Here is a 26,775-nt window from a genome sequence, read left to right as displayed (position 1 = left end):
GAGCCGGGGCCACGCCCCCGCGCCCCGTCGGCCCCGCCCGGCGGGACCGACCTGCTCGCTGCGGCCGAGCGGTGGCCTGACGCCTTCGGGTGTCGGGCCGGGGCCCCGCGCGTGGACGCGGCTCGGGGAAGAGTCCCCGTCAGCGGCTCCAGCTCGCACGACGGCAGCCCCCTCCCGACCGGCGACGTGCGCGGCCGACCACAGCCGCGCCTGCGGCGAACGGGCCGACGCCCTCCCCGCTGCGCTCCGGGGTCGCGGCGCCGTGGGTCCGGCCGGCGTGACCGACGCCGCGAGGACGGCCCGAGGAGCCCCGAGGTTGTCCCCCGAGACCCCCCCCACGACGGCCCGAGGATCCCACCGGACGTTCTCCACCCCCAGGACGGCCTGAGGACCGCACCGAGATCCCCCAGGACTCCCCAGAACGCCCCCGAGGACCCCCTGGAGGTTCGCCCCCGACCCCCGGCACCCCTCCGGAGGATGTCCCGAGAGCGCCAGCACCGCGGCCGCGAGGACTCTACGCAGGGTGGCGCCCGGGGCCTGTCCAGGGCAGCGGGGCGGACTTGTCCAGCGCTCCGGACCTCGCGAAGCCGGAGAGAAGCCCGAAGTGTGCCCGTCGGACTCCTTTCCTCTGTCTGAGACCCGACGTGCCCTCGCTTCCACCCGCGCTGCAATGAGGGGGAAATCGGGCTCGTGGACCGAGACACCCGCTCCGGCCTCGTCGCCAGCCGTCTTGGGTGGCCCTGGTGACCTTGCTTACTGTGACCCAGGGCACGTGTGTTCCAGAAGGTGCGGCCCAACCGGAGAGACTGTACAGCCGTCTCGTGACCACGGCTTGCCTTAAATAGCTCACAGCAACAAGAACCGGTCGTCACTCCTTGTTTCCAGAGTCAGGCCCCGGCGGTGGGTGAGGTTCCAGGAACCGCTCTCCACAGCCCTGAGGTCAGAGGGACGCAGCCCTGAAGCCCGGAGGGACTGCCAGAGCCTAAAGGGAGGCCTAGAATGCCCGGCCAGCGCCCAGTGTTTTCTGGGCAAGGGTGGCGGTCTTGCTAGTAAGAAAATTAATGACCTTACCGGTTCCCACAAATTCCTCAGTAGTCAGGACCGCCTCCATAGGGAGATCTCAAGGTGGGGAGGGAATCCAGTAATCAGGGAAGCACATCTTCTAAGAAAAATGACAAAACTGGGGCGCCTGGGTGGCTCAGTGGGTCAAAGCCTCTGCCTTCGGCTCAGGTCATGATCCCAAAGTCCTGGGATTGAGCCCCGCATGGGGCTCTCTGCTCCGCGGGGAGCCTGCTTCCTCCTCTCTCTCTGCCTGCCTCTCTGCCTACTTGTGATCTTTGTCTGTCAAATAAATAAGTAAAATCTTTTAAAAAATGACAAAACGGTATGTCTTAGATAAATCTTGACCCGCTTGGGCCCACACAATTGAAAGCCAACACGTACCTGACCTCTCTGCACCTACCTGGCTTTTTAGTCCAGCCTCCCCACCGGCTTCACAGTGCTCTTGCCGGTAGTAACACAGACCCCAAAGCAGACTCCTTGTGGCACTTAACCTATTTAAAGGTATTTAATGGCCCCACTGACTCCTGATCAGGTCACACATCATTGCCCAGTCTGCCCTCCAGGCCTAACCCCCCCACACCCATCTCTCCAGGGAAGCCATCAGATAATTCAAGGTCGTCAGCCAAGTCACGTCTCCTCTACCAGGAAGACCCGTCTCCTGACCCTGTGCCATTAGAAAGCCAGCCCTCCTCCTCCTTGTCCCCAGATGGCATTTCCTAGGAAGGATGTTCTCTTTTTCACATTGTTTTATTATAAACACTTGCTGCCTTTTGTACCAATCTCCCTAGATGTCTCCCTTGTCACGTGATAGATATGCTAACACACACCAAGCCGTCAAGGAGTGTTTACTAAATGCTGAGTGGAAAAAAAAAAAAACTGGCTTAAAAGACTAAAAAGTGAGAAACAGGAACCAAACAGATTTAGAGAAGCCTGTGGGACAGTGTTATAACCCCAGCTCGGAAGGATTTCAGCGACCAGAAATGCATGAACTCATGGGGTAAACTTCTGCAGCACGCCCGACTAGCCTGCCTGTGTGCTATGTTCTGTGTAGATCTATGCATTATAAAGGATAATCCTTGCCACTATTACATTTTTGTTTGGTTTGCTTTGTTTTGGTTTCTAATTCTATCCACCCCCCAGTAGGCAGTTTTCTCCCAGAGGAGCTTAGAGTAGTATTCTTGTACAGAGTAATCTGGTCAAATTTTCATCAGAAGAATGGTTCAGCTATTGTTTTTAAAGATTCTATTCATTCATGAGAGAAAGAACACACGCGAAAGCACAAGCAGGGAGAGGGGCAGAGGGAGAGGGAGGAGAAGCAGGCTCCCCAGGTAAGTAGGGAGCTGGACCCAGGGCTCTCTACCCCAGGACCCTGGCATCAGGATCACAGCCTGAGCTAAAGGCAGATGCTTAACCAACTGAGCCACCCAGGCGCCCCAAATGGTTAAACTATTCTGTTTATGGTTTGGATTATGCAACTACACAGGTAGGCAGACCTGAATCTGTACATCCTTGAGAGCAGGACCAACAGAAGGCCGTGTACAATAACCCACCCCGAGACACGGAAGGATTGAATTCGTGCTAACCAGTTAGAAACATAGCTGTGGGAGCGCGGGTAATCCCTAGGCAGGAAGGAACCCAAGGAGAAAGGTCTCGGGTAGCAGATAATTATTACACACTCAACCCCGAAAGCTTTCTCTGTCCTGAACACTTTTATAATCCCTTATGTATAACATATCCCATACTAAGAACACTAAGGAGGATACATACGGTCAGAGCAAAAGGAGAAAAAACTAGATAAAAGTGACCATTTAGGGGCGCCTGGGTGGCTCAGTGGGTCAAAGCCTCTGCCTTCGGCTCAGGTCATGATCCCAAAGTCCTGGGATTGAGCCCCGCATCGGGCTCTCTGCTCGGGGGGAGCCTGCTTCCTCCTCTCTCTCTCTGCCTGCCTCTCTGCCTACTTGTGATCTCTATCTGTCAAATAAATAAATAAAATCTTTTTTAAAAAAAAAGTGACCATTTAACACTAGATGGGACTATAATAATGAACTCTTTGTTATGGAAAAGTCATCACGGCTAAGGAGATCAGCAGATTACAGGGCAGGCTATTTCTCAGTGGGTTCCCCAGAAGTCCCAGAAACTAGTGTTTCCTGGACCTGAGTAAACTGTTAACTTTACCCACTGTGGTTCTCACAACCCAGATGGGAAGAGTGACATCCTACCCGCTGCTCAGAAGAAACAGCCGAGGTAATGGAAAGAAAGGAAAATGTTCAAAGGCCAAACAAGAGGGCCGTAGACTCTCAAGAGATGCTTCCCCTAACAGTCCCATATACGGGCAAAAGCTGGACCGACAGCAGCCCTGGAGGGTCTGCTTAGAATTAAGCTGCAAGGAAAACCTGGGCAATGCCAAGTCAGCTGTTCACGCTCGTTTCGGAAACAGTACCAGGCTGTGTGGGTGACTGGTGACGGCTTTCCTGCCTGCGACTGCCTGCGGGTTTCTGAAGGTCCATCAGACCCAGCTTCGCCGGGAGAGGACGGGCTGCACAAGGTGCCTCTCCCAGCTGCGGACAGGGCCTGTGAGGACCCAGCGGAGACGCTGCTCGGACTGGCCATCCACCAGGGGCAGCCTCACAATCCTCCTGACCAAATCCTTTCTGAGAATAGCCCCTGCCCCCCGCCCTCTTGAGCAATACTTGTTTGTGTACTTGTTCTAAGGAGCGGAGAGCTGACACAGGACTGATAGGACAGTGGGCCAATAGCTGCCCAGACGTCCCCGAGGCTGGACTATCTCTTCCAATCAGAGGGAGGAGAGGTGGGACAGGCCAGGCCGGCCGGGGGAGCTGAACAGCTTCTTGGTTTGACTTGTCTTCCATGTCACGTGTGGCAAAAATAATATGTCCCGCACCGCAGGTTAATGTTTCCTGCCTCATTTAACAGATTCGTAGGAAAAGCTAGACATCACGATTTATAGCCATGGTAGGTCACTAAGGCTGGAGGCAGCATGTTCGGTTTTCAGGTTACCTTATTTTGTCCACAATTATGGTCATTTCCTATTATGGGAAAGGGAAGAGGGTCGAGTTATTTTAAAACTGATACCATCTGGCTTTTTAGAATAATAGTCTGGTAGTTTAAAGGCACCATGAGATTCCTGGAGAAAACATTTAATAAATTTAAAGATGTGTTCTTGCTTCCCTACTTTATATGGATTATTTTAAGAAACAGTATTATTTGTTATTCATTTAAAAATACATCGTACTATGCTTATATTAACGAGCTTAAAGTAATTCGTGAATAATATTACCACTCTGAAAATTGTTCACTACATCCGACTTCTGTGAAACTGCAGTCCAAGGGCACATGAAATTTTTCTAAGCTACTTCTTTATCTGTAGGTTAATGTAAGTTAATAAGTCACATATATATATGTATGTATACACACACACACATATATGTATTACGAATATGCTATTCTTACATGGAGATTATGCGTATGAGACACCTTTACCTGCCTACGGCCTTGGATGATTTTCTGAGAAACATACAGGGAGATGCGGTTTCAGATCAAGCAGGAATTCAAGGTTAGTGGATGACTTTAGCAGTCACTGTAAACGTGGACGTCAGTACTTGAAAGTCACAGTGATCCTGTCCCATCACCAGCACAGCCCTTGAAATCTATCCCTCTGTGGCTGTGAACCCAAGGTCTGGGGTAATTTGGTAAAGCTTTATGGATGCCCAAGGGACGGGGGAAATATGAAACTCTCCTTCCCTTCCCCCAACCTCCATATGCCAGATAATTGATTTTTTTTTTCCTTTTTCCATTTGGAACAACTGTCCAGCAAGAGAACGAAAAGTCCATTTCTTACAAAATAGCCATTAAGCCAAAAAAGCTGCTCACCGGTCAATACTTAGTAAAAACAACAACAAAACCCCAGAAAAGAAAGCAGCACAATCCATGCTCTTCTTCTTCTTTTTTTTTAAGTTTTATTTATTTTTTTTATTTTATTTTTATTTTTTTATTTATTTATTTTAATTTATTTTAGAGAAAGAGTGGGGTGTGGGGCAGACAGAGAATCAGACTCTCAAGCAGACCCCTTGCTCCCGGGGGAGCCTGACACTGATCTCACGACCAGATCAGGACAGGAGCCAAAGTCAAGAGGCCCCTGGCCAACCAACTGACCACCTAGGTGCCCCCGCGGTCTCTTTAAGACTCCAAACCTAGGGCGTCTGGGGGGCTCAGTGCGTTGAGCCTCTGCCTTCGGCTCAGGTCATGGTCCCAGGGTCCTGGGATCGAGCCCCGCATCGGGCTCTCTGCTCGGCCGGGAGCCTGCTTCCTCCCTTCTCTCTCTCCGCCTGCCTCTCTGCCTGCTTGTGATCTCTCTGTCCAATAAATAAAATCTTAAAAGAAAAAAAGAAAAGACTTCAACCCTGACTACTTTGTTTGGCAGAAGGCAGGTGCGCAACCGTGGAACTGAGACCTTCCTCTGTGGCTCTGGACAGCGGACAGCATGTCCCAGCGCGGCCGGTCAGGGGCTTTGCAAGGTGAAGAACGCGACCACGCGGGGAGGACCGCGGCGGCAGGTGACCCGCGGACACCGCCGTTGGCCGCGGAAGGACGAGCCGCCGCTGACCCCGTGGCTCCGGCCGGGGCATCCCCGCGGGACCGAAATCCCGGCCACGCTGTCACAGCCCGAGGACGACGTCTCGGACGGGTGCGGGGTGTCGCGTCTGCGGACACCCCGCCAGCGGCCCCGCGAGCGCGACCTGCGGACCGGGGGCGGCGCTCCCCGGCGCGGCGGTCCCAAAGCGGCGCCGGCGGCCGAGGGGCGCGCACGGTCCCCCCCGAGCACACGCCCCCCCCCACGCTGCCGCGCGCTCGCCCACGACCCCCGGGCTCCCGAGGGCTGTGAGCGGGGGCCGCCCGGGAGCCGCTGCCCACGCGCACGACGGCGACAGGGGCGCGATCCGGACGAGCGACCCGCAGCTCCCGGGCCCGCGGCGGGAGCGCGCAACGACCGTGCTTTCGGGCCGGAGCGTTCTCGGCGTCGGCACACGGAGCGGGCGCACCAGGGCCGCGGGGTCCGCAAAAGCAGCCGGGCCACGCGGGACTTCGGCGCCGGGACAGGGGGAGCACCCACCCCACCCTCTCGCGGGCGCTCCCCGGGAGCTCCGCGCCGGGCCCGCGGCCCGCGCGCCTGCGCACCGCGGACGCCCTCGCTGCGCATGCGCGCGGCCCCGCTTCCGCCACGCCCGCCATGGCGGCGGAGGCAGCAGGCCTTGGCCCCGCCCCCCAGGACGCCGCGCCGGTCACCTGACGCGGCTGCGGGCTGAAGAGACACAAGGGAAGTCGCTGTCGCCACAGTCGGGTCTTCTTTCGCCGCCGTCGCCGTCTGCCGCCCCCGGGACCCTCCGCCTCACTGCCTCCGCCTCGCCGCCCGCGCCATGCCGTCGGAGAAGACCTTCAAGCAGCGCCGCACCTTCGGTGGGTGCCGCCGCGGCGGGGGGGGGGCGCCGCGGGCCGAAGGGGGGGCTGAAGCGGCAGCCGGGGCGGCCGGGGTCGGCGCCGGCGGCGGGCTGAGCGGGGGACGGGGCTGGACGTGGGGCTGAGCGGGCAGGGACCCAGGAGGGGCGGAGGTCGGGGACCCACGGTGGGCGGGGATGGCGGCGGCCGGGCCGGGGGCAGAGGGAGGACTGAGCAGGGCCGAGGGCCGGGGGCCGACGGCGGGGTGCGGCCGGCGGGGAGCGTCGGGGTTGGCGGAGTGCTGAGGGGGGCCGGGGCCGGGGGAGGGCCGAGGGGCCGAGGGGGCCGGCGGCTGGGCGGGCGGCTGGGCGGGGACGGACCCTGGGAGCCCCCTCCCTCCGGCGGCCGGGTCCCGGGGCGAGGGCGGCCGTCCATGCGCTCCGGGCCGGGGCCGGGGGCCGACGGGGGGCCGGAGCTGTCGGACCGGGGGAGCTCCCCGCCGGCCGAGTCGCGGGCGAATCCGGGGAGCCCCCCCCCCGCCGCCTCCCCGGGCGGATCTCGGGCGAGGGGCGGCTGTCGGTTTCGGGTCGGGGTCGGGCTGGGGGGCCGGGCCTGCGCGGTGGGGCCTACGGAGTCCCCCCACACACAGCGGCCGTGTCGCTGGCGAACCCAGGAAGCTCTCCCCCCACTCCGCGGGCGGGGGCTTGGGTGCGGGCGGCGGTCCGTCCGCTGCGGGTCGGGGCCGGGGGCCTGAGCGGGGAGGACCGTTTTAGGCACCCCCCCCCCCCGACCGTGTCCCGGCCGACCGCGGCGGTCCGTCCAGGTGGTCGCGGTCAGGGCCAGTGCGCGGCGCGACCCAGGAAGGCCCGCCGCCCCCTCCCCGGCCCGGTCACCGCCGAGGTCCCTCCAGGACGCGCCGCGGCCGAGCTGCTGAATCACCTTTTTGGCCCCCTGCGGCCGTGGCCCGGTTGTTTGCTGGGCTCTGGCGTCAGCCCTGCAGCCCTGGGGCTCGCTGGCTCTCGGGAGGCGCAGACCCTCGTGGGAAGGGGGCCCGTGGAGGCGGCCTCCCTCCCTGTGGAGGGAGGACACTGGTGTGCAGCTAAGTGGCCGCGGTCGCACGTGGCGGCTGACAGGTGAGCGTCCCTTGCTTGCGAGGAGGGGTGTGCGCGCCGGTGGCCCTGAGCGGGAGCGGCGCACCCACCCCTGCGCGCTGCGGTGTAGCCCGGGTGTGGCGCGGCGGGAGAGCCGGCTTGCGCTTTTCTGGCCTGCCCTGGCGCGCGCTTCAGCGGGGCGGTGGGTCCGCCCTCCCCGCCTCGGGCTCGAGACCCGCGCGAGCGTCCCAGCCTCGGGTGAAACCGAAAGTCACGTTATCACAGTATTTCCAAGTGACCGGGGTCCCCGGCAGCAGGAGAATCCTGGGCCGACAGCCTGCCGGCCCCACCCGCGGTGTGCGGTCGCGGTGTTCACGCAGCCCAGGGGCCCGGGGTCCCCGTTTTGTTCCCTGGCCTGGGGTCTGCGAAAGCTGGGCGTGGGTTGTAGACCTGTCGCCGGCGGCTACCGAGGGCTCGGTCCGCAGAAGCGCGCGGCTCCTCCTCAGCCCCTCAGGGGGTGTCGTTTCTCAACTCGGGGGGGCGCGGCTGCTCATCTGCCGCGGTGACCTCTGTGAACTCAGTATTGTTTGGGTCCGTGCAGCCCTGAGAGCCGCCTCGGAAGCACGGTTCCTCTCGGGTCTGGCTTTGGTCCCCACTGACTCTTACACGTTCAAGCTCACTGAGGGGCGCCTGGCTGGCCCAGGGGACGGAGCATGTGACTTGACCTTGGGGTTGTGAGTTCTGGCCCCAGGTTGGGCATGGAACTTACTTTAAAAAAAAAAAAAAAAGTAGAAGTTAACCAGGGACATTTGTGTGGGAAAGATGGTTATTTTCTCATGACTGAAATATAGTTACTTTCCTTTAGCTTAGAGTATTTTTAGGTTTTTCTAGAAAAATATCTGAAGAGTCGATGGTAAGAGTAAGAAAAGTGAGACTAACGTATTCTATTCACCTGGAACCCGTGGCCCTGAGGGTAAACCAGGAGTGCCCCCATTTTTTCCTATTAGTTCATCTTACGGACAGTTCGTGGGCTTGCCCCTTAGCTCACCTTTACTCCTCCTTCCCCACTTTTTTTTAAGATTGTTTTTATTTATTTGATGGTGAGAGAACACAAGCAGGGGGAGCAGCGGAGGGAGAGGGAGCCCGATGTGCGTCTCGATCTCAGACCCTGAGATCATGACCTGAGCAGAAGGCAGACGCTTAAGCAACTGAGCCACTTGCGCGCCCCCCCCTTTGAAAAAAGATCTCTTTGATAGTCATTTTACAGAGGATCGAATATCATTTAATGGGTACTGCTGACCATTTTCACTGATTTGCAGCCCAATAAACGAGGGAAATCAATTCTTCGGAGAGAACCTCTTCAGTAGAACCTAAGAGCGGCCCCACTTAGCTTGAGCGGTTCTTCTCTCTTCCAAGCTAATGAGTTTAGGTTTACTCAGAATCGAATATATCTCTGCTGATTCTGCTAGGATTGAGAGGGTTGAAGTGGGCCTTGGGGCTCACCCAAAACAGCCCCTTTTTGTAGAACTGGGTGGGGCCCAGAGAGGTGAAGATCGCGGTCCATCTAGTGGCAGATGTCTGGACCTGCACGTTGTCTCCTGTCCGGCACTCTCCCAGCCTGCCGTAGGTGGCTGTCATTTCCAGGACACGAGATGCCCATCACAAAGTCCGGAGGCGTAGTGTGTGTCTGCAGGTGTGTGGAAGAATTTCATGAACTCCCAGAGTTGTGTTCCAGCAAATAATTCTGGATTTGGTCTGCTCACGTGGAGTAATGTGCTTCAGCTTCCGGATCGCCCTAGTTTACTTAACGACACTTTTCTGCTGTGGTTTAGTGGTGGGCAGGTTTAAGCTTCTCCATTAATATCAAAAAAGTCAGCATGTCTTGGGGGAAGTTTATGTGTTGGTCTAAAATAAGTAGCTCAGGGGCGCCTGGGTGGCTCAGTGGGTTAAAGCCTCTGTCTTTGGCTCAGGTCATGATCTCAGGGTCCTGGGATCAAGCCCCGCATCGGGCTCTCTGCTCAGCGGGGAGCCTGCTTCCCCCTCTCTCTCTGCCTGCCTCTCTGCCTACTTGTGATCTCTCTGTCCAATAAATAAATAAAATCTTTAAAAAAAATAAAATAAGTAGCTCAGACTACTCCGATAGGTGGACAGTAGAGCAAGGGTTATGCCAGCACAGGCAGCGCCCCGCGGACTGCGGCGTGTTCCTTGCTAATCACAGGTGGGGCGGCATCTGTTGTGCTTCCTTTCACTCTGTGAAATAAAGTTTACTCTGAATGCCCTGGCGGGTCTCGAAGCAGCTTTGCAAATGATCTGTTGGTAAAAATAAGACACCTTGGACTGCTTTCTTCCTGTAGGTTTCTAAGTCTTGCAAGGGTTCTCAGAGACAGGAGAAAAGGAGTCTAGGAAGTGTATCTTGATACACATTTGGATGAGTGTTTATTTCCATTGTACAACTTTAATTTGTTTATTAACCATCTTGGGTGTGCAGGGCTGAGCCCCTGGCAAATACAGAGACAAGTAGAAGCAGGTCCCGGCTGCCAGGGGCGCGCTGTTGAAGACAAATAAATTAAAAAAAAAAAAAAAAAAAACTTGAGTAAAAGAATTGCTCCTGTGTGCCTTTGATTTGTGTTAGTGATGTTTTCGCTAAATACACGATTAGTCTCTGGAAGTAGGTGTCGACTCGAAAGAGTGCGGCACAGGTGCACACCTTACTCACTCGGTTACTCCAGGCTTACCACGGGTTTTCACGCAGCTGGTCAGGATACTCAGGACGGTCCTATTGTCGTACCATGACTTCGGTATTAACTTGATTTTATCTCAAGGAAGTACCTCGTTTCATACCTTGGCTTTTTCCACCTTTAATAAAAATAATGATTTTGTCTTTTTTGGGCCATATTTCAGGGATAAATCAGGATAAACTTTTGATAACAGTATAGAAATTATAGTTTCTGATTTGAAGCCTCACGTCTAAAGCCTGTTTTGCTTATTTCCTTTTCCACTTGCCAAAATAAACCTGTTTCCTTGTATTAAAAAGAAACTCCCCCTTCTGTCTGAATGTTTCCACTTACCTTTCAGATTTATTAGGATAAGCTTTTTTTTTAAATTTGAGAGAGAGAGAGGGAATATTAAGCAGATTCTGCGCTGAGTGCAGACACTGACAGGGGTCTCAGTCTCATGATGCTGATATTGTGACCAGGATGGAAATCAAGAGTCAGATGCCTAACCGACTGAGCCACCCAGGCGCCCCAGTTAGGAGAAGCTTTTATTTCTTTATTTTTAAAGATTTTATTTACACAAGTAGGCAGAGAGGCCGGCAGAGAGAGAGGGGGAAGCAGGCTCCCCGCTGAGCAGAGAGCCCAATGCGGGGCTCAAGCCCAGGACCCTGAGCCGAAGGCAGAGGCTTAACCCACTGAGCCCCCCAGGTACCCCTAGGAGAAGCTTTTAAGTGTGAAGCAGAGTCCAGGGTATATTAAGGAATTATCATTCATGTGCTAGAGTGAATTAACTGTGATTTCCTCTAAACTCTGAAATAAACGACCTTGACAGAATGGAGGGTTTTGTTGTGCATAGGGTTGATAGCTAAGTCTAGGTGGCATAGCACCTTTTCCTGGGGGGTAGGAGAGACATAGGGACAGGTCTCAAAGCTGAGAGGAGCCCTGAAGGGGAATCAGTGATACCCTCACAAATAGAGAGGGATTTGAAGGATTATGCCACGGAAAAAATCCTCCTTCTCCTGTTTTCTCTACTTTCTGGATTCTCCTAATCAGCTGCTTCACTTTGGACCCTAGACGTGGGGGTTTTTCAGAGTCATGCAATCAAGCTGGCTGTCCTACAGTTTAAAAAAAAAATTTTTTTTTTAATTTTATTTTTTGAGTAATCTCTGCACACCCAGTGTGGGGCTTGAACTCGCAGCCCTGAGATCGAGTCGATGACTCCTACAGTTTAACTACATTCTGATTCTGTCTACCTGGCGATAGCCTCAGATGCCGCGGGTTGAGTTCCGCCCCGCAGTGCTGCCCTCCCCACTGCAAACACTGACTGCCGGTGCAGGTGGTCACTTGTGCTTCTGACCGGCAGGCTGTAGCTCAGAGGTTCCATGACCCCCTCGTGTTAATTACAGTGCTGGAGTGGCTCACAGGACAACTGTTCATTTGCTAGGTTGCTCACTTACTACGAAAAATACTAAAGCACGCCAACGAATGGCCTGATGAAAGGTGCGTAGCGTCGGCTCGAGAGAGTCCTGCGCACAGGAGCTTCTGTCCCTGGGCAGTTTGGTATGTGCCACTGTCCCAGCACTTGGAAGCCCTGAGTCCCATCCTTTTGATGGCGATTTCATTATATGGGCTTGACTGGTTAAAGCATTGGCCACCAGGGATTAGTTCGTCCTCCAAGCCCCTTTCCCCTCCCTGGTGTTTGGGGTGGGTCTAAACATTTCAAACCCCAAGTCACTGTTCTTTCTCCATGGCAACCATTCCCCCATCCTTAGGAGCCTTCCAAAAGTTACTGGATTAACATAAACTCAGATATGGTTGGTTGGGGTTTGCCGTGAATAAAAAAAGATGGCTCTTTATCAATACCACTCTTGGTATTTAGAAAATTCCAAGGGTTTTGGAAGCTCTGCCAGGACCAAGTACATATTTTTTTGTTAGTGATCTCTATTATGCATTGTGAACCACTAGGCTAAGCTCTCTATTAACAATAACTAAATTTATCTCTATTCTCACGTACCGAATAGGCCTGAGTTTGCAGTCGTCTTCTACAGCAGATTTGTTGGTGATTTTATCTTAGAGGCTGATTTAGAAATGCTGGGTGGGAAAATGGAAATAGAAGCTATATGCTTGTATTTGAACATGGGAATTATTTCAGTCATTTTTATGAAGAATGATACTAAGTGGTATTTTTTTAGAGCCAAAAATATAGGCAGTGGTAGAATATATTTATATAGACCATATCTTTTTTTATGAAGCCACCAGGACTTCTCAGGAGGTCCATGACATTGATCATTCGTAGAAGTGATTATACTAAGGGGGAAGAGTACAGAGATAATCTTTCAAAAAAAGTATTCAGCAGTAGACTTTGTGTTTAAAACTTTATGGATGTGGGGGGGCACCTGGGTGGCTCAGTGGGTTAAGCCTCTGCCTTCGGCTCAGGTCATGATCTCAGGGTCCTGGGATCGGGCCCCCACATTGGGCTCTCCGCTCGGCAGGGAGCCTGCTTCCTTTCTCTCTCTGCGCCTGCCTCTCTGCCTACTTGTGATCTCTCTGTCAAATAAATAAATAAAATCTTAAAAAAAAAAAAAACCTTTTTGGAGGGGGCAGGCACTGAGCAAAACTTTTTTTTTTTTTAAAGTTTTATTTATCAGAGAGAGAGATCACAAGCAGGGGAGCAGGAGGGTCCCCGCTAAGCAAGGAGCCTGCCTTGGGACTCAATCCCAGGGTCCTGGGATCGTGACCTGAGTGGAAGGCAGGCACTTAAATGACTGAGCCACCCAGGCATCCCTGAGCAAAACTGTTTAAAAGTCAAATAGGGCATTGTTCCCCAGCCCCCATCTCTTTTGGGCAGTTTCTTTTCCAGTAAGCACTGTATCATTGAAAAGTGGGAAACCGTAAGAGAAAACTGCATTGAAGAGCGTATGTTTTATCTGAGATTCCTATACCAACTTCAACTTTGGAAAATTCACAAAAATTGACAGGTTGTTGGAATCATGGGAGGAAAGATTGGTAACGCCATGCTATTAATTTGTTGTTTACATTTGGCTGCAAGCCTGGGGTCCCAAACCCTTGAAACCAGGAGTTCTGTACTCTTGGTCTTGTGTCTTACCACCCGCAAGAGCTGTGTAATTGCATGTTGGTTTACATGGAAATGGCATTTGACCTTAAATATCAGCTTGTGCCAGACAACGATGAAGTACCAGTGTGTGGTTCCTCTCAGTTCTAGGGAAGATGTCTTTACTGCTTTGCCACAGCTAGGAATAGCTGAATTTAGATATAGAAACCACCAGTAAAAATGCAGGAAAGAAGCTACATTTTGGCCCTTAATAATGCCTGTGTCTCTTCCTTCTCGTTGCAGAACAAAGGGTAGAAGATGTCCGACTTATCCGAGAGCAGCATCCTACCAAAATCCCAGTAGGTGGTCTCCAGCACCTGTGTTTCAGTCGTTGGTAATGTTCGCAGAGGAGAGCACTGCTGAAGTCCTCCAGAAAGGTGCCGCGGTGTGTGACCGTGGGACAGGTCTCTGCAGAGCTCTTCAGACAAGGAACGCCCAGTGTCCATTTCGTGACCTAGAATGGAGATATTTGAACATGCAGCTCCTTCATCTAGTCCCATTCTGTGTCCTCCTGAGTCCGAGTTGGCTGCCCTAATGTTACACACAAGTCCGATGTATCCATCTGGGGGGAAAGGGGCGGGGGGACTGGGACCGCTGGGGTTTTATCAGCAGGAGGAAGTGTCCGCTCCGCTAGAGGCAGGGGGACTGCGGTAGGAAAACCAGCTGTCAGGACTGAAGTGGGACTGGGCATTCCAGGCTCTGTTAGGCCCCGCACAGGCCTGTTGTACTTGGCTGCTTTGCAGAGACGGAGGAGGAGCCCTGCTCTCCCTTGTCCTGTGTGCGTGGCTCGGGTGCTTCCTGCTTTGCCCAAGCAGCAGCGCCTCTATCCCCAGCCTCTGCAGACAGATGCTGAAACGGTACCTGCTGAGGCGCCAGGTCTGGGAGCAGTGGGTGAGAGGAGCTTCCGGTTTCGGGTAGAGGCTGAGTTCAGGCCTCAGTGACGTTGAGGGTTGCTGAGTGATGCTGAGCTCGTTACTAAAATTCTGAAAGGGGCTGCCATGTCCTAATCTGTAAGGTGGGAAGAGATTCCCACCCCACACAGTATTGGAAAGATCAGCCTAGTTTTGCGTCCACGGTTGTGACCTCCTCCACATGCCGCAGCCCACTCGGAAAGATACTCCGCTGTTAGAAATTCTGTAGAAACTTTCCCGTTTGGCTTTCTGACGTGTCCTCTCAGATGGAACTGAGGAAAGAGAGAAGGTCCAGGGCTTAGGGCTGTGAGGGGCACAGAAAAGAGAAGATCGGTCTGCCCAGCACTTTCCCAGCTGTAGAACTCGACAGTAAGACACAGTCTCGGTTTCCCTTGGACAGCTTAGAAATTTCAGTCTTTCCTTATATTTGGGGTCGATGTATGGCCTGGGGGTTTTCCTCATTAAGGTTTTCTTCACTTTTTGGTGCCATTGGAAAAGCCCAGCAGTCTGCCAGGATTCGTTCTGCTTCTGCAGTCTCCTTTGAAACGTGATTATCTGCGAACATTAGTGGTCCTCCTCTCTGCCGGCAGTTCGGGGTTTTCGCAGAAATCACAGACTTGTACTTCCCATGTGTGCTTCTGGCCCCTGAACAGCGTTAGAGGCACGCCTTACTGGGAATAGCGCAGCCGGACAGAGAAGGCAGGGCAGCTCCCTGGCTCTCCAGATCCCGGTCTCCACTCCCCGGGACGGCTTTGTCTTCTGTGATCCTGCCCGTAGCACTTGACGAGGCACTTTTCAGGTCTAGCCAGATGCCTTACTCGGGACTTGACGTGACTTCTCTCCCAAATTAAAGTTCAGGAAAAAGAAAAAATAAGAACCGAAAAGTCCACCAGTCATTTATACCGGGGATTGTTTTCGTGGAGCTCAGTAGCACTGTAGAATCAGGGACACCTGAGAGGAGGAGGGAGGTGCCCAAGGCCATGTTGTCCTTTGTCTCAAGGCTGCTGCTCTGTCTTCCTTTAATGAATACGGTCTAAGGTCAGGAGATTCTCTTCTCATTCTGCTTCTGCTCTTCCTGGGCCAGTAATGTAAGATTTCTGTATTGCCTCTGAGCTCTGATGCTGGTCACACCCAGGCAAAAGTAGTCTGTGTAGTGAATCTGCCTTGTGGCTCCCATGTTCTGAACACACCCCATGGATAACAGTCCTTGGTCTCACCAAGGAAGGGAACAGCGGTTTGATTGGGGCGTACAGGACCTTCTGTGGACCCCATATAGTGGAACAACGTGCAGACGAGTATCTTCCCCTTTCCTGGGCAATGGAGACAGGATGCGAAGATTTCCCCTCCTCCTCTCAAGTTGTCATTGTTGCAGGGAGGTGGAGAGTTGCTTTACCCGGAGAAGAGTGTCTCTGGTGCTCCGCAACACGGTGAGGCACGGACAGACAACACCCCGGGGCCGGCTTTGGCAGCGGCCGAGAAGTAGAAGTTGTTTGTCCTCTGTGGAGAGGAAGTCTGGCAAGGAGCTCGTGGATTTGTTTCCGTTCCTGATGCGGAAGTATTTTTGTTCCCTGCATAGTGCAAGATTCTTGACTCTCAAAACCCATCAAAGAAATACCAGGAGTAGTTTGTCAAAATGAAAGGATCTTCAAGCCTTTCTGCACAAAGTTTGTCTCCAGAACCAGCTGATCGTAGTCTCTGCTTATCAGATACTTACTCAGGACTTTTTCCACATCAGGCAGAGAAACCTGTCTCGTGTGAAAGAAACAGGGGTGGACTGCGGAATCGCGGTCGCTGGCGCTTCAGAGGAGACAGCGGCTCCGCAGTTGCCATAGATCCAAGCTGGCTCCTGGCATCTGCTGTGTTTCTCGGACCAGTTAGTGTTTTCATGGCTCCAAATAACAGAGAATACGGAGCGGCTCCTTTCAGCCCCTGCTCCCTTCCCTGGAGGCTCACTCCCTGTGAGGGTTGGGGGTAAAGGGTCGCTCTTCGCAGGAGATCTGTGGGGAACTGACATGTGCTGTTTCTGTCTCAAACCCCATTTGGTATGTGCCGGGCACGATGCGGAAGTATTTCATCTCTTCATTGTTAATGGTTATTTTAAAATCTCTCATCTGGCTGCTTTTCTAGGTGATCATCGAACGGTACAAGGGTGAGAAGCAGCTTCCTGTCCTGGACAAAACCAAATTCCTTGTACCGGACCACGTCAACATGAGTGAGCTCATCAAGATCATTAGGTATTTAATCACTGGTTTTCCTGTTTCTTTGGGTGACTGCTCATTGTGTATCAGACTTACAGATAAAGCTTTAGTTCTGATCAACATCTCTGCAAGCTTAATAAAACCTAAAGATATTTCCTCCTTTCTGAGTTCTTCTCTTACCTGAATCTCCTGTCCCTCTGATTTTTTTCATCGTAACATCTAGTGTAGATGCTTTTTTTTTTTTTTAAGATTTTTATTTATTTGACAGCACAAGTAGGCAGAGCCACTGGCAAAGAGAGAGAAGCAGGCCCCCCGCTGAGCAGAGAGCCCAATGCGGGGCTCGATCCCAGGACCCTGGGATCATGATCTGAGCCGAAGGCAGAGGCTTAACTGCCTGAGCCTCCCAGGCGCCCCCCAAAGTTTTGTATGGCAAAATTAGTAAAAGACAATGCAGACTTGATAGAATCGTAATAAATAGTTTGTAAATTATAGTTTGAACTCTTTCTCTCATTGGACACTCATGGCTGTTCAGAGAGCGTACTAATTTAAAGCTGGCCTGGGGGTCACGGTAAGGATAATGTAAGCATTACCGCTACTACTAGTCACGACCGTGATCCTAGAAATGTCCTGTGCTTTATGAGAAGTTGTAGCTACGAGAGTCAGTCTGTAGGCATATGCATTATTTTGCCAGAAGCAGCATTTCCAGAAGCTTTATACTTTTGTATCAAAGGGGGTACGTGATATTTTTACATTTCCCTTGCAAATTGATGTGCTGGTGTCTCTTCACGTTGTCTTCTTACAACAGGAGGCGCTTACAGCTCAACGCTAATCAGGCCTTCTTCCTGTTAGTGAACGGACACAGCATGGTGAGTGTGTCCACACCGATTTCTGAAGTGTATGAAAGTGAGAAGGACGAAGACGGATTCCTGTATATGGTATACGCCTCTCAGGAGACATTTGGAGTGAAATTGTCTGTGTAAGACTAGAAAAATGCATCTGTTCTTCAATTTTTTTAAACCCTTACCAAGGGAAAAAAAAAAGGGATATTAGCAACTGAGGTTGATCAGATCATCCAGTCACAGATCATCCAAACAGTAGTATTCTTGCCTAGGAGTTTTAGGAAGTTGTTTTGTACCGCAAGCAGGAAAGCTGAGCTCGGTGAGCACATCCAGCTTTGGAAAACTCTATTATTTAACCTAGGCTATTTTGTTTTCAAATTTAGAAGTTTAAAAATAAAACACTTTGCATTCTGAGTTGCCAATAAAACAGACCTTCACGTTATTTTAATGCTCTTCCCCTATTAGGAGCCTGTACTTAAGCCTTCAGAGACACTTTCTTCACTAGGTTCACTGACCCAGCGGACGCTCTGTAGAGGGTTTCTGTTGAACGGGGGAAATGCCTGTGAGAGGATCTGTAAGCATGAGTTGTCAAGCCTCCCCCAACCCCACCGCCTGCCCAGTTTGCCATAGTCGTGGGGAAGAAGCAGGGAAAACAGGGCGGGAAAACTCTGAACCGCTGCTCGGGGTTCCCGCTCCTAGTGTGCACGCGCCCGAGCTCGTGCTCTCGCGGTGCCAGCGAACTCTTGTTTGCTCTTCCAGACGGTAACAGAGAAAAGCACCACTGCTCAGTACAAACCTTGAATCATTTAAAATTTTGGTCTAGTTTCTCAAAGCGCCCAGAGAAGGAAGGTGCGTCGTTTCTCCCGGTCTGTGGGGTCCCTCGGGAGTCCACCCCGCCGCCCGCGTCCCTAAGGGGACCAGCGGGTCTGTCAGTTTCGTTCTTAGGACAGTGCCGGACACCGCGGGACAGACTGAAGCGCCCCCGTTCAGATGCACGCCCCCTACCTTTTGGCTTAAAGCTGTAGATGATCCGTGTTCTGTGTTAAGCGTGTGACTCTTACTAAAAAGTTACCACGTGTTGAGAGTATTTCCGTTGTCCTTGTGGGTCGTCCCACCGTCCGAGTTCCTCCCCACTGGGCGCACGTCAGACGAAAACAGCAGCGAAAGGAGACCTAGCGTTCTTCGCAGACAATTAGTGTCAGGCGGTAAACCTTTTCCGAGTTCGGCTAGAATAACCAGCGCTCCCTGCGGCCTGCCTGGGGCTCACTGCGTCCCGTTTCTGTGGGAGGAGCCCAGAGAGCCCGCGGACCGCTTCAGGCTGGACTGTAGCAGATCGCGCCTTGGCTTGTGTACTTCCGGCGTGTGCGGCACACCTGCACCTGTCAGTAGAAGTCACTTCCTCGTGGAGGTGGGGGAAGCCACAGTCCTGCCTGCGCGCACTTGACCCCGACCTTCCCGCTGCACGTGTCTGTCCACACGGCTCCCTTGGAACACGTGTGCTTTCACAGTATGTAAACTCCGCATCAGCCTGTCTTGTTTAGATTGTACACATCATTCTAGCTTCCATTCTTGTAACTGCTGTGTGACCAGTGAGATTCCTAGAAGAAATCCTGCTTTTTAAAAACACAAGTACCATGCAGGAGGGGTGACTTCTACCCCACTTTAGCGGGTGGTCACTAGGCTCTCTGAACCAAGTACATTTTTAATGAACTAAGGTGAATAAAGGCACAACTAAAAACTGTCCTCAAGCTCAGCGTAACGGATCAGTGTTTGATGCGCGCGACGCCGTGTACCGTCTGTGCTGTCCCACGCCAGGTGGTGGCGGCGGGCGGGCGGGGAGGGCAGCGGCACTCACCTCTGAAGGTCTCTGCTTTGTCCCAGGCACCCTCCTCACCTCGGTCAAGGTTCTGTCAGCTGGTCTTGTCTTTGCACAAGTAAATTCTCCTGAGAACTAAAAGACGTGGCACAAAGCGAGCGGACCGATGTGGGACCTGGGTGTTTCGTGGGAATAAGCGACTTGAAAACCTGCCACACCGTGGCGGGGAAAGATACATCCAGACGTCGGCCGAGTGGCCAGCGTCACTCACTGGAAAAACTGCACGCGTTCCCAGTTTAAGCGGGCACTTCAGCTGTCCGTGGAAGAATGCGGGGGCAAGAGGAGGAAATGTTCTGCTTCCCCGAGTCTGCTGCGCTGGTTCGGTGGCCCCCACCTTCAGAGGCCTGGCCTGACCAAACAGCAAGTCACGGGCTGCATGAACACTTCCCTCTGGGTAGCCACAGGCCTGACGAGAGGCGCTGGGGACCTCCGGGGTGGGGGGAAAGGCACCAGGTTTCTCCCTCTGGTGTCTGGCAGGGCTCATGAGACCACCACGGTCCTGCGCCAGCTTATGCTCATTAGACCATCACCATCACCCAAATCGCAAGAGGACGGAGCTTTAAATGCCAGGGCATGTTCGTACCGCGTGTACTCTGTGTCTGGAAAGCTGGAACATCCCAAATCAAGAGTTAATGTTTCTGGTCATAGCAAGGATATTTTTTTAAAACCAGGGGAACTTGACAGAGAATGGATTTGAAACTATCTATCTCTCTTGCCAAGTGGAGAAGGCGGAGAGGGCTGACGCCCTAGTTTGCAGATCAGGAACTGGCGATTTATTTGAAAGGGTGTGTGCTTCATGTTCTAGGAGACAAAGACCTAATAAAATGAAACAGCTTTTTTAAATTTTTATTTTCAGTACATTAAATTTACTCATAAAAACATTCTAAAAATGTACAATTTTTCCTTTTTAACAAAGTATAATAAAACATAAAAACTTCAAAAACAATACTTAACATTTACAATTCAAAATCAAATTAGCAGAATATTAAATATTTACAAAACTATATCTTTTAAAAATATTTATAAAGTTACATGCAATTTTGTAGAATTGACATAAAAGAATGGCTCAAAAATGGGAGAATTTTCCTTCATTCCTAAAAAGAAAATCTGTCCAAGATTAGCTGTGAAGATTCTCGAGTACACGAGGTCTCTGGTTTCAGTACCAAAGCCTTCATCTTTGTGCATGTAAGAACTTAATGCATGTGAGAGGCTTGTAAAATCCCCGGGACCGACCCCTGAGCCACACTGAGCTCCCCTCCCCCAAGAACAGTGTAGTCAAGTTGACCTTTGGCCTCAACCAGCAAGTAAGTGGTTTTGCGAGTGTTGACTGAATTTTTCCGTTCAAGAACCTCAGGATTTTGCAAACTGAGCCTCTTCAGAACCCACGGCTTGAAACGTCCCCTGACTCACTCTTTGGGAGTCATCTGCACTTTGAAAAGGACATCCGCCCGCTCAGGTTCCACAGGCCCATCCATCCTCTGGGAAGGACACGGTTTCCCTTACCATCCCTAAGACTCAATACGTGCGCCATCGCTAACCGGTACGTGAAACTAGCAAGGCATCCAGTAACTCACCACGGAAGCAGGAAGAGTACAAAATGACGGAGTGAGGGGGGCGCAACCTGATCCCACCGGGCCAGCGCTCTCCAGCAACACTGGAGCGAGCCCAGAGCACGCCGCGGTCCGATCCAGACGGATCAGATCGGCCGGTGCCCCCGCGGGGACGCGCCACAGCAGCTGTGTGACGCTGCGCGGGGCTGCCACTGGGCCTCCGTGCCCCTGCACAGTGTAGTGCAAACTAGCTACAGTGACTTCTAAATAGTGAATTAAAACACGGAACCTACTAGCTACCATATTCACAAGCCAACTCCTGTCATCTGGAGACTACAGATGATGCTGGTTGTTGGTGGTGGTTTTTCATATCCAATCACACATACCTGCTTTGAAGAAAATAATTTTGTCGTCATTGTAAGTGCTAGCTCCCATTTCCTCAGTGCTCTTCAGCAATTACAAGTTTTAACATTTAAACATGTTTCCAATTTTCAATATTACCATGAAATAAAAATTAGAAAAGAAGGTAGAAAACTGAGTGTCTGCTTAAAAAAAAAAGATTACATAGTTCTTTTATCCCAACATTGTATTCCACTTCAATCTGTACATTCCACTTCCCCCATTCTTGGAGACAAAAAGACGGGGATGGAAACTTTGATATATGACAGACGACACAGAGCAAAGTGGCTGTGCCACACCTGCCGGTTGCTACAGCCTTTGCAAACTGAGCCCATGATTTCAAGGAAATGACTACGTAGTTGAAAGGGTCAGTCAGATCTGTGTTTCTAAAAAGATGAGGACGTCTGAGGAAATGCAAAACTGCTCTTCAGGCTTACGGACTTTGGTTGCTTTTGGAGAGAAACTGATCAGAGATGACGCTGCCGGCAAACATCCCCAAGTCCAAGCATTCACCTGGGAAGAGTCTCACGGATGGGCAGCTGGATGCTTTGTGTCCCGTGTAGCTCACGTTTACATTTTTCAATTGTCACCTTGGAATGGCCTCACCGGAGACATCACACCGCACATGCACTTTCAAAGACAAGTGGGAATTTTTCTAAGACCTTTGATGACTGGAACACAGCCGCACAACGTCTGGACTTATTTACCTCCATTTGAATGTCCTACTTCGAATCGAAGCTCCTATTTTAATCTTTTGTTGTATGGAACACACTAACCTCTAATATTTATCAAAATAGTCATAAGGGTAACAACAGACACTTTCATTCCCCGATACTGACCACTAAAACAGAAACCCTAAATATGATTTTTTTTCTTTTGTTATGAGACAGTTTTCAACAATTTCACTGTGTTGAAATAGGATTTATTTAAAATATTTCTTTGTTTAAAAAACCAAAAAATTTAAAAGTTTGGCTTTCAGCACATGTCCAGGCCACCATAACGGCCTTCAGAAATATTAAAATCGTAAACATCAGCGGACACTCCCAAGTCTTCCTTTAACATCATATGACAAGTTCCAGGCTCCTACTCTTTAAGGCAAAGTTGTGTCAGTTCTCATTATTTTGACATTTTGTAGTGTTTATAATTAAGAGATCAATGTAACATTCCCCAAAAAAGTTGTTGTAAGCATCACCATCACTTCAAAACTGTATGTAATACTGTGTACCAGGAAGAGAGAGAAGCATACAGAGGTCTGTCAATTCTGCATTGCATAGAAATGAAACTCTACTAAAATAAAGCTCTAAAAAATTCTACCAAAAGCCTTTAAGGGAAAAAAAAAAAAAAAAAAAAGTAACAACTCTGCTCTAGTTTCCCTTCAGCCAGGAAACTGATCATAAAATTTGAAGCCTCACATCACAGAGCCTCACATTCTAGGGTATTCTTTTGATTTACACCAATTCGGCATGAGGCTGATTGTCCCATTTTAAGAAAGGTCTGGATATTACGTTTTTCTGTTTTTAAATAAATATTCAACTGCAAAATCCCTGGGCAAGGCCGTACCAATCAATATTTTAATACTGAAGGCTTTAGTGTTTAAAGCAATAATATTTGAGCAGAAAATTCCCTTTTATGTTTAAAGGTTTAAGTCCCTAAATTTCGGACCAAGAAGCTTTCATTGTCCTGGGGTGAAACAGAGCTGTATGGTGAGGCCTGATTTCCCACTTTGGATAAAACTAGACTTCTGCAGATCTTGGAGCTCTGTCCTGTTGGTGTGGGCTCTTTCAGAGTCTTACCACTTTTCTGTTGTAGTTTTCAGGTAATTTTTAGAGAACTAACCACTAATACACAGCCTAATACAAAAGAAGTTGACAGGAGAACATTTCAAATCTTTTGCTCGTAATTATAGGACTGTATCACTGTTGAAATGTTTGTCTCGAGTGTGAATCCGTTAGCAGTAAGCCTTGGGGTCCTTGGGAGATCCGTGTGGAGAGGAAAGAACTTGTCAACTTTGCTAAGGGCGTGTAGCAACCCTCAGAGCCAGCTCACGAAGGCCGAGCGGTCACCGTGTCTCTGCGAGAGCTTCGTCGCGGTGGAAGGCGACAGGACTTCAAGCTATGCAGGGCCGGGAAGGAAGGGATTCTCAAGGCTTTGACAACTAGGGACTCTCTGGGACTTGGACCCTTAGACGTTAAGTTGTTGCGAGTAACTATTTCTACTTAATAACGTAGTTTAAATTTATTTGCAGGAAAAAAAGTTAAAACCTTGAAACTGCTACGAGTGTCTTAAGGAGGGAAGGAAATGCTAAAATCTCTGTTGTGTACCAAGTCACGTAGCCTGCTGGTGCCAACTCCTTAAAAACGGATTCTCTTGAGTGTCTTGCACTGACTGGTCTCAGGGAGTCTGTCTCCCAGAACGGCAGAGAGTGACATCAGTTTACATTCTTCGGTAGTGCAATCCTTAAAAAGCCCAGAGAGATTAGTGTCCAACCACTTGAGGAACAAAACAAAACAAAAAACAAAAAACCAAAACAAAACAAAGGCGACATTTTCCCTCACGCAGGGGTATCAAGAGTCCGACTGCTGGAACTCCGCGCGGAGCGCTCCGACCTGCAGTTCTCGGTTCTGATCTTGCGTAGCTGCCCGGGAATTACGTGTGAGCCTGGCAGGACCGACGGCGGCAAAGCTCCTCGGGACACGGAGGTCTCTGCATCGCAGCCACGGTGGAGACCCCGACCAGGCGAGTCCTGACGTCAAGCTCCCATCTAGGATTTTGGCAATAAAACTGAGTTTGATGCACTCCTACGCTAGGTTTTCTATCCAGTCTAGTAAAGTAAAGCACCTTTGGATTAAAAATATTAAGCTCAACAGCAACTAGACTTCTCAGTTTTGTATTTAAGTTTCCTTATGTCTCCATGGCTTAATAGTGTTCTGTTGCCAGAGAAAAGTATCAGTCTGTGGAGTCCAGACTTTCTGCTGGAGGGGCATATTTCAACCTAAAAGTACCTAGAGAGAGGGGGGGGAAAAGAGACCAGATTTGAATCACTGTGCAACTCCTACCAACAACTGAGCTGCCCAAAGCTCCTGCTACAGTCGCTGTCAAGAGGCAGGCGCGGGAAGCCTGGACTACCCGTCGGACCCACTCCCAGCTCCGCGCTCCCGCTCCCAAATCTAAGCCGTACGGGCGGATCAGCCTCAGGGGTAACACGGCCGGTCCCCGGGAGGCCTGACCCTCGCCAGCGCCCGGGCTGACCGCTCCGGGAGCCGGCCGCGCGGTGAGCACACCGACACCCGGCCCACCTGCCACCAGAGCGGGCTCGCCTCGAACGCGCTCTGGCTGACCACGAGGCACAGGCGGGTTGCGGAATCCCAGGTCTGGGGCAACCATCAAACGTCTCCAGAGCCCAGGTGACTACCCCAGGCCACGCCGTGAGTACCACGGAGCTGGGAGAGACGCCTCCTGCCTGGTTTCATCTCCCTTCCCAAGCCAACAGCGAGAACACACCCGTGTCCCCACATCACACACACACCGGACCTGGACTAGAGACAAAACAGAGCGAGTGGGAGTAAAAATGGGGGGGGGGTTGGTGTGTGTGGCCGCAGGGAACCCCACGCAGCCTCCTCGCCCCGCCGGCCAGGCCCCCCGGCAGCAGCAGCAGCAGCAGAACCAGGGCTGCCCGCGGCAGCACCCGCACCCCCACACCCCCGCACCAGGCCCGCGGGGCGCTCCGTCGACCCCACAGGCTGCCCGGCTCGCAGGGCCAGTGTGCCCTCTCCCCGGCCGGCCGGTCCCCTCGGAGAGAGGAGCAGGCTGCAGCGACGGGCAGCTGGAGACCACGCGACCCTTCCGGAGGCCTTCACGGCCAGCCCAGCGACAAGGACACGCTTCTCCCAGGAGCGTCTGTGCTCTAGAGGCAGCCCGCGGACCACGGCGCCCGCGCACAGGGGCGCTCCGTGCCCCAGCGCAGCCCGCTCGGCGGCCGCCCCCCTTTACCTTGCCGGTTGAAGTCCATGGACGGCTGCTTGCAGTCCTGAGCACGGTGCCCGGTGGCCCCGCAGTTGTAACACGACAGGTTGCCGCTCTTCTTGTGGCCGGAGCCGCCGCCGCCGCCGCCGCCGCCCAGCCCCGGTGCCTGGTACACGCCCGCCGCGCCTGCCATGAAGCCGGGCATGGGCGGCACAGCGAAGGCGGACTGGCCGGCCAGCACGGGCTCGGGGGCCACGCCGCCGCCGTAGGGCGAGTGCACCACAGGGAAGGCGCCGCCGCCGTACTGCTGGGCGCCCACGTAGCCGCTGCCGCACACGGGACTGAAGGGCAGGAAGGGGAAGGGGAACACGGACGGCCCCGAGAACGGGTGCTGGAAGTAGTTGGCGTAGCTGACAGTCAGGCCGCCCGAGCCGCAGCTACCGCTGCAGCCGCATGACGTGCACACGACGCAGCCGGGCGGCGGGCCAGGCGCGGGCTGCTGGGGCGCCGACTGCGGCTGGTGGTGGTGGTGGTGGTGGTGGTTCTGGCCGGAGGCGGGCAGGTTCCCGGGGGAGGCCCCGCCGCCCCCACCGGCCCCCCCGCCGCCGCCGCCGCCGCCGCCGCCACCCCCGCCGCCGCCCCCGCTGTAGAAACTGCTTTCGGGGGCCGAGGAGAGCGCGGGGCTGGAGCTGGGGGCCGGGCAGCTGGGCACGGTGGCCATGCCGGCGAAGGACGCGGAGGGGTGGCTGCCGGAAGAGGCAGTGTTGCTGCTCGCGCAGAAGCTGGCCTGCAGGGGGCCCAGGGGCACACTGCCCATCGCGGAGAAGGCGGCTTTGGTGCTGGCGGCGCACACGGCAGCCCGCGGCTTTATTATTGCAGGGGGCACGCTTATTTGCACGTTATTCGAACAGGCGGTTTGCCCAGAAATAGCAGAATCCGCGGGGACAGATGAAGACACCAGAAGTTTGAGGGGGGGCCGGGCCGCGTGGAAGACGGCGCCCGACGCGCCCGCGGCGGCAGTGCTGGCCTCCCCCGCCAGGGCCGGCTGCGGGGCCGACTTCATCACCCTGTCCAGCGCGGACGTGTGCACGACTTTGGCGCGGGGACCGAAGGAGACCGTGGGTGACACGGAGCTGCTCTCGGCGAGGGCAGACAACACCTGCAGGGGCTGCTGGGGGGTGGGCGTGGGTGCCGCGTCGATCACCGCGTGGCCGAAGTTCTTGTCCACTTTGATGCCGCCTCTTGGTCCCGACAGTTTACTCCTTTCTTCGAGAGACAGCAGAGAGTGCACAGAGGGCGGGAGGAGCTTCATGTCCGCGCCCCCCCTTTCCGACTTGTGCACGGAATTCAGCATCCGGATGGGCGCCAGGTGCGAGGCCGCAGCCATCATCTGGGCAGGGAGGGGGTGGTGGCCCGACGGACTGGAGCCGGCCTCGTTCTGCACGGGGAGAACCTGGGCCGTGGGTCTGGCGGAACCCGACGCGAAATGGTTCAGCAGCATGACGGGCTTCTCCTTCTCCGGGCCCTCCCCGTGCACGTCCACACCTACGGGCAGAAACGGAGCGGTCAACGCGGCGCCCGGGCCTGGGCAGGGGCAGCACAGCGC

At 53.1% G+C, this 26,775-nt stretch overlaps 2 protein-coding genes across 3 annotated transcripts in view; one reads left to right on the top strand and one right to left on the bottom strand.

Moving 5' to 3' along the window:
* Positions 1-6,360: 6,360 nt before the first annotated feature.
* MAP1LC3B (microtubule associated protein 1 light chain 3 beta) lies at positions 6,361-24,077 on the top strand. Of its 2 annotated transcripts, XM_080827891.1 has the most exons (5): positions 6,361-6,537; positions 13,677-13,732; positions 16,472-16,578; positions 17,348-17,518; positions 23,766-24,077. In XM_080827891.1, exons 1-5 carry the CDS (start codon positions 6,498-6,500, stop codon positions 23,839-23,841), a joined length of 450 nt encoding a protein of 149 aa, XP_080684017.1. In that variant the 5' UTR covers positions 6,361-6,497; the 3' UTR covers positions 23,842-24,077. The 2 variants fall into 2 exon arrangements, with proteins under 2 accessions (XP_080684017.1, XP_080684018.1); XM_080827892.1 differs by lacking the exon at positions 23,766-24,077 and having other exon boundaries at positions 17,348-17,823.
* The window catches only part of ZCCHC14 (zinc finger CCHC-type containing 14), a 51,778-nt gene continuing 49,058 nt past the window's right edge, over positions 24,056-26,775 (bottom strand). Inside the window, exons 12-13 of the mRNA XM_080827890.1 lie at positions 25,197-26,714; positions 24,056-24,208 (exon numbers count right to left, since the gene is read on the bottom strand). Coding sequence (XP_080684016.1) covers positions 24,153-24,208; positions 25,197-26,714 — 1,574 coding nt within the window. The 3' untranslated portion in view covers positions 24,056-24,152. The remainder of the gene's footprint in view (positions 24,209-25,196; positions 26,715-26,775) is intronic.

This window comes from Martes martes, assembly GCF_963455335.1.
Source record: "Martes martes genome assembly, chromosome: 17".
In the NCBI taxonomy this organism is placed as follows: domain Eukaryota; kingdom Metazoa; phylum Chordata; class Mammalia; order Carnivora; family Mustelidae; genus Martes; species Martes martes.
The sequence above is the reverse complement of the archived record's forward strand: the minus strand, read 5'-3'. Positions and strand labels throughout refer to the sequence as shown.

Excerpts from the sequence above, each read along its gene's own strand:
- MAP1LC3B (XM_080827891.1), top strand. The coding sequence starts at position 6,498 with ATGCCGTCGGAGAAGACCTTCAAGCAGCGCCGCACCTTCG. Across the intron at positions 13,733-16,471 it reads AGCATCCTACCAAAATCCCA|GTGATCATCGAACGGTACAA; the intron begins GTAGGTGGTCTC and ends CTGCTTTTCTAG. Across the intron at positions 17,519-23,765 it reads TTTGGAGTGAAATTGTCTGT|GGGTATCAAGAGTCCGACTG; the intron begins GTAAGACTAGAA and ends TCCCTCACGCAG.